This window comes from Girardinichthys multiradiatus, chromosome 14 (assembly GCF_021462225.1).
Source record: "Girardinichthys multiradiatus isolate DD_20200921_A chromosome 14, DD_fGirMul_XY1, whole genome shotgun sequence".
In the NCBI taxonomy this organism is placed as follows: domain Eukaryota; kingdom Metazoa; phylum Chordata; class Actinopteri; order Cyprinodontiformes; family Goodeidae; genus Girardinichthys; species Girardinichthys multiradiatus.
The window spans coordinates 44,743,642-44,750,302 of record NC_061807.1 but is presented as its reverse complement, the minus strand read 5'-3'; the positions used below and the strand labels follow the sequence as shown (position 1 = coordinate 44,750,302).

Genomic DNA, 6,661 nt, shown 5'->3' with positions numbered 1-6,661 from the left:
TATATATAATCTGTAGGCTTTTCAATGTAGAAACCAGTTGTTGTTAAAAAGGAGAAACCTTTATTTTTTTTTTTTTTTAAGACCGTTAAAATAAATACTTTACAGAATCCAATGTAGAAAACTCGATACACCGTCTCAAAAAGGTTAAACATCCCATAATGAAATTTGAAGCGATGGGAGAATATAAGGGGAATAAAGAAAAACATGGCCAGCACTTTAATGAAGCTTATTGAGAATGTTGGTAACAAAGATGGCCTTTTTTCCAATTATATGTAGTTTGGTCCTTTCATGCCACTTACCACCCCCCCATAAAAAAAAAAAAAGCTTTATGAAAATGTGAAAGGCATCAAAAGTGTAAATCCATCAGAAACCCAGAGTCTGAGATCTAAACCCTTTACCAAATTTAGCTTTTCTGAACATAGCCCATATTTTAGCCCATGTTTAGTAACAATGACTGTCCTGAATGCCAAGTAATTATAACTTGAGGACCCTGGAGAAAAAGTGTTTCTCATCCTTTAACCCCAACAGCCCTCCAAACCATTCAGCTCAGCAATGGTGGAGCAGCATGAGAATCTACCAACCATAACATGTCAGCAACTCTTCATCACTGACATTATGCTTCTGAACACTTGAGTTCAAATAACAGATTTCAGAGGAAACGCCAATGAAACAAAGATTGCTTTTATCAATGTATTACAGATGAAGGCAGTTCGGATCTGAAGGAGTTCAGTTGATGCACGGAGGGCTATGACAACTATGGTGAACAAATGAAACATTTCAGTAAGCTATGCTTTCAAATAGGCAAAAAACACTTTCAAATATTTGGATACAAATCATAGTCAGTGAAATTCGTTAAAATTTCGATCACATAGCAAAAACAGGACTTCACTTCTAAAATAAGCAGGGCAGGGTGGATTTTGGGCATGTAGAAGCTAGATGAGGTCAGCCACATTCATGGGCATCTCTTCAACAGTGGTGTTGTAGAATGTTTCAATATCCCTCAGGGTTCGTTTGTCGTCCTCAGTCACCATGTTGATGGCTACTCCTTTTCTGCCAAAGCGACCACCACGACCAATCCTGACCAAAAAAAGAAAAAAGATGTAGCCTTAAGAAGGTGGCAAATATCATGTAATTCTAGACATGTGGTTTCCATTCAAACTAAAGCTAAATAGCTATAAGCTTTGAATTACCTGTGAATGTAATTTTCTCTGTTGGTTGGCAGGTCATAGTTGATTACCAGGGACACCTGCTGAACATCAATACCTCTGGCCTGAAGGGGGAGCAGAGCAAGTGTTAAAAATGGAACTGAAGATCTTGTGCACAATTTCCATTAGAAATCTAGCCAGTGGGAGTGTAACCTGCCATTTAGTTGTGAAACAAAGACTTTAACTAAGCCACAGTGGAGGGCAGGCAATTTCTATACCAAGGAACATTCAATCCTTCAGCAACACAGCAGATGGAAGGAGAGGGAACCTTGGGTTGTCTACAACAAGCAGTTAAAAATCAGGCTGCAGCCAAACATACCAGCAGGTCAGTGGTAATGAGGACTCTGCTGGAACCAGAGCGGAACTCCCTCATGATCAAATCCCTCTCTTTCTGGTCCATGTCACCGTGCTGGAAGAAGAGTTAAAACCAAAGTTAACAAGGCTCCTGTGACACATGTTTACAATGTAGGACCAGACAGTTCTGCTCAGTACGATCACAACATAAGAGCCTCACCAGAGCAGAAACAGTAAAGTCTCTGGCATGCATCTTCTCTGTGAGCCAGTCTACTTTCCTTCTGGTGTTGATGAAGATGACAGCTTGTGTGATAGTCAGGGTTTCATACAAGTCACACAGTGTGTCCAGCTTCCACTCCTGTAAAATACCAAGTCAAATAGGCAAACTGAGTTTTCATGGAACTTCCAAATGTCTTAGTATATTCACCAGCTGCTTATCTGCATTAGGAGTATTAGAATGTACTCCAGACTAGAGTTACTCATGTTTTGCAGACCTTGAAGTGGAACTACTCAAGTTGATTATTTGACAAAACATTGATCATTAAAAAACAACATTAGCCCTCATTAGGTTGAATAATCCAACAAATGTCACCTCTTTCTCCACATTGATGTAGAACTGGCGAATGCCCTCAAGGGTTAGCTCTTCTTTCTTGACAAGGATTCGGATAGGTTCTCGCATGAATTTCTTTGTGACCTCCAAAACATCAGCTGGCATTGTGGCTGACAGAAGAACCACCTGCACAAAGAATTTAACTTAGAACCTTACACCAAGGCAACTACTGGGAATCTGAAATGCCCAATGCTCTGTAAACGCCTCCTCTGTCGCTCTGCAGCACATCCTGTAGCTGCTGTTTTCAGCCGATTTAATGTTGACTGACAGTGGAATAATCATTACAACAAAACAAAAAACAGGTCTCTAAATGGAGCTCACATGCACCAAGATGTTGGCATCGCAATCCATTAAAGAGACAGAGGAGCCACAGATACTTTCAGTGTATATCTATCTGCCACCATTAAACATTAGAGAAAAGCAAAGTGTAGTTCAAATGGACGCTCGTTACACCAAGTCAGGGAGCCAACAGAACCTCAGCTAGCTCTGATGATTTGTTCAGAAGGCCCCTTTATGCTTTTCATCAGAAACTAATGAACGACTGTTTTACCTGTATGTTGCTCGACAGCTTCTGGAAGATCTCATAGATTTGGTCCTTGAATCCTCGACTCAGCATTTCATCAGCTTCATCAAGCACAAACATTTTGATGCTTTTGGAAGCTGCAAAATATTCCACAGACACGTGAAATATTATCAGCATGGTGAAATCTCAACAATGACTCATTTCAATCTTTGTGTACTGGTTATAGAATTCTCAGTTAAACAGAGCATCAAAGAAAATCCAATTAATCTTCAGTAGCCAATCAGACCAGCTCTAAACTAGGAATCTGCCTCAAGATTCCACATTTGTCATAGCTGTACACAGAACGCTGGATGTACATTTATTAAATATCTGGGATTTAAAACAAACTGTATAGCTTTAACTTCCATGTTTTTAAAGATTTTCCCCATTTGGTTCCTAAACTACTAGATTTCAGTTAAGCCCAGGATTTTTCCTGCCCCTGGCATTTTATGTATAAAGTAATCTTTGTTTTTACCAACATGTTTCTTCTGACTGGAATATTAACACTTTGGAGTAGCCCAGCCAGAGTCCCAAATTGAATCCGAAAGAGAATCTGTGGAGGGAGCTAAAGATTAGGGTAATGGCAAGGATACTTTCCAATCTAAAGAGACAAGGAGCTCAAACAAATCATCAAAATACCAGTGGAAACACAGAAAAAGGCTGGTCCGCAATTACATGACAGGTATGTGGTGCCAGTAAACATTTTGTTCTATAGAGAAGGGTACAAATTTTTTATTAAATTTAACAGCTGGATTATTTATTCCTGTTAAACTACTCTCCTGTGAGATGCCACTCCTACAAGAAAAACTTTGTCAAATTATATTTTAAACCTGCCAAGGGTGTGAATAATTTTGGGCTTAACTCAAATTATCAAGTTTGTGCAGTAAACCAGTACTTTGTGTTCTGCAGGTATAAAGATAAGACAGAAATGGATTAGAAACTCAGTGAAAGAAAATAGCTGTAATCAGAACCATGAAAGTATGATCATGTCTCTGGCTCCCTAATGTAGAGACAACTCGGGTCAACAGAACGCCAACCAGAGAATCACAACATCAGGGGTTCACAGAGTCAGCTGACACGCATGGATTTCATCATAATACAGCAGTTCTTTTTCTGTTTTTCATGCCCACCACGCCAATACTGTGGTAAAACTGTTCAATCTGGGCTGGCTAAAAGACAAACCCCCTGAAGGCACAGACTCAAAACTTTATGATGCAAACTTCCTCTGGCAAGCCTGGTCCTTTCTCCTTATGTATTCATCATGCTACAAGTAATCAAATTCACACTGGTTGTCCATCATATTTACAGGAGCCCAAACCACACTTTATTTACAGAGTAAAATCAAATCAGAGGAAATTTGTGGGATACCAGGACTTAGGAACTTACAGAGGTTTTTGCGGGTCAGCATGTCAAATACACGGCCAGGGGTTCCCACCACAATGTGAGGGGCTTCGGCCTGCAGTTTCTGAACCTCACTGCGAATGTTTGTGCCTCCAATACAGGCATAGCAGCTGGCTCCCATGTAGTCACCCAGGGCTAGCACCACTTTCTGAATCTAAGCAGTCAGAGAGAGGGAAAAAGAACAACATCCTTTACTTACAGCAGGGCATAAAGTCATGTTGAACAGATTCTGACTAATGGAAATCAATTCCCATTTTGGAACAAGACATTAAACATAAGTTTAAAATTGAGTCCATCCAGATTTTGTGCCATTCATGTTTAACTACTGGTATGGAGAACATTACTTTTTAAAATGAATCTTTCTTACTTTGAGAACATTAAAATCAATCCTCTACAATCAACAAATCCATGTCTGTCAAGGATGTGGTCTTACCTGCTGTGCCAGCTCCCTGGTAGGAGCCAGAACCAGAGCCTGAGTGGCTTTCATCTCCACGTCAATCTGCTGGAGAATGGAAATGGCAAAAGTGGCAGTCTTCCCAGTGCCAGACTGGGCCTGAGCAATCACATCATAACCTTAAAGCAGAATGGAAACACAATAAACTAATGAAATCACCTTTGGCGTGTAATAAATTACTACTTCGGCAGCCCTGTTTAAGTCCAAGAACAGGTATGTGGGTGGAGGGGGGGAGGGGAGACTTCAAAGCACTGAACATATGACTACCATTGAATGAACTCTGAATTTAGAAACCAAAATACTCACCCTTGATACAAGGCATAATAGCCCTTTGCTGAATAGCAGATGGCTTCTCAAAACCATAGGCATAAATTCCCCTGAGCAAAGCTTCGCGCAAGTTCATTTCATCAAAACTGTCCACGATCTGGTTCCAGTTGCTCTGAAGGAGGAAGAGACGGCAATAACAAAAAATACTTTCTCAACAATAATCACCGACCAAAGGTAATTTCTACTGTACAGCTATTAATCAGGCAGACTTATGGCAGGTAGTGGAGGGAGACTTACCTCGATGATGCCATCTGGCTCCATGCCCTCTGGGCCATTATCCCTGAGAATGAACATAAAAAACCATCACTGCAGTTATGTCCAAATGGCTTTCTTGTTTCAGCGAATAAATTAGACATAATAACCATCTGACTCAGATGCATAAATAAGCTTGTAATTTTGGCACATTTTAATTCAGAGACGTATTTATGGCCCATGTTGACTCCCTAAATGCCGCGTTCCTGAGAACTAGATCCAAGTCCTAAAAGCAGAGACCGAGTGAGTCCGCCATTTTTACTGCTTGCTCAATTCAAGATGGTCGTTTCCCTGTCGGGCCGAGCAAAGAAGAAGAGGCGCGTCGACTGAACGGGGCCAACGAACAAACTGTTCTGACTGCTTAACTTCGTGTATAAATGCGGATAGTAAATCGTTGGCTAACTGTAAACCGACAGAACAAAGAAAAACTAGTGAGAAGAAAAGGAAGCTTGGCTACTAGGCGGCCTGCTAAGAAAAATTAGCTCGCGCTTTGGTGGTATTGGCCTGACTGGCAGAAAAGGCAGTGCGAGTCAGCGAAATACTTAGATGGCAGCTCAAACACAATGTACCAACAGGGAACTACCTTTACAATGGCGAAGTGGGAAGAAATGTGATGTAACCGTGTTTAACTATGAGGTCGGTGCTACCGGTATTGTTCACTGCCGGTTACAAACACCATGTGCACCCAGTGTACCAGAACACGGACCCGATCCGATAGATGGTCACGGCGGAAATTTTTGGGTTGAACTTAGAAGCTCCCATAACCAATGAACCGTCAGCTTTTACATTAAGTCTATTTTAGAGGAACAATGAAAGCTACCGAACAAATGACAAAACTCACTCACGTGCTGCTCGTGGCGCCGGCAGCCATTTAATTCAACTATGGTAAGAAGCGACCTCTAACATTAATGGAAGCCAAAATAGTTAGATCTACAATTTATATATATATATTTTAAAAAAACTCAACTAAAGCTCAACTCGAAACTTATTAAATTACTCCTTAGTGTGTATCGGTAATCTATTAAATCAGGGACATTGAGACGACAATTTAGGCCTAAGCGGCTAATCGGTACACGTTGCTTAAGTAAGCGCCCAAAAACTTTCCGTAGTAACAAACATCTCACAAATCTGATTTAAACACAAATACATCTTGTAATAAGCTGTTCCCAAAGAAATCATTCACTGTTTTACTAACCTGTTATCATAGTCAGCCGACATTATTCCAAAGAAAGAAAAAAACGGCAGAAATGTCTTATATACGTTGAACGCACAATGACGTGTTCTTATTGAAGGATATCACCGTCATTCTAATAAAGTCCCGCCTTCCAAGGATTACGATTGGCTATTTTTACAAACGGATGCAAAGAAGGCGGACCAGGGTGGGACTTTGTGATTCACAGGCCAGCGGGCGGTGTTCAGATTTTTTAAAGAAACAGATCACCCTAGTACCCCCGACTTACTGTGAAGGTTTAGATTTTCAGTATGCTCTATTTTTCCATTCAAAAGATACTGAAACCTGGTTTATAGTTTAAAGTTAGGCCTTCAGTTGGCTGACA

At 40.6% G+C, this 6,661-nt stretch overlaps 1 protein-coding gene and 1 non-coding gene across 2 annotated transcripts; both read right to left on the bottom strand.

Annotated features, from left to right (window-relative positions):
* Window positions 1-665: 665 nt before the first annotated feature.
* Window positions 666-6,412, bottom strand: LOC124881212 (eukaryotic initiation factor 4A-I). The gene is made up of 11 exons (XM_047386752.1): window positions 6,301-6,412; window positions 5,091-5,133; window positions 4,833-4,965; window positions 4,506-4,645; window positions 4,058-4,226; window positions 2,660-2,769; window positions 2,092-2,235; window positions 1,720-1,857; window positions 1,525-1,614; window positions 1,191-1,270; window positions 666-1,077 (listed from the first exon to the last, which is right to left on the bottom strand). The coding sequence occupies exons 1-11, from the start codon at window positions 6,321-6,323 to the stop codon at window positions 933-935; spliced, it is 1,215 nt and encodes a 404-aa protein (XP_047242708.1). The 5' UTR covers window positions 6,324-6,412; the 3' UTR covers window positions 666-932.
* On the bottom strand, window positions 3,632-3,771 carry LOC124881408. The gene has a single exon (XR_007041658.1). It is a non-coding gene; the product is annotated as a small nucleolar RNA SNORD10 (small nucleolar RNA).
* Window positions 6,413-6,661: the final 249 nt, after the last annotated feature.

What these genes read in the sequence shown, in the direction of transcription:
- LOC124881212 (XM_047386752.1), bottom strand. Translation starts at nt 6,323, where the DNA reads ATGTCGGCTGACTATGATAACAG. An exon ending in AGCCAGATGGCATCATCGAG is followed by an intron (nt 4,966 to 5,090) that starts GTAAGTCTCCCT and finishes TTCCTCCTTCAG; the next exon opens with AGCAACTGGAACCAGATCGT. An exon ending in GCTGACCCGCAAAAACCTCT is followed by an intron (nt 2,770 to 4,057) that starts GTAAGTTCCTAA and finishes AATATTTTGCAG; the next exon opens with CTTCCAAAAGCATCAAAATG.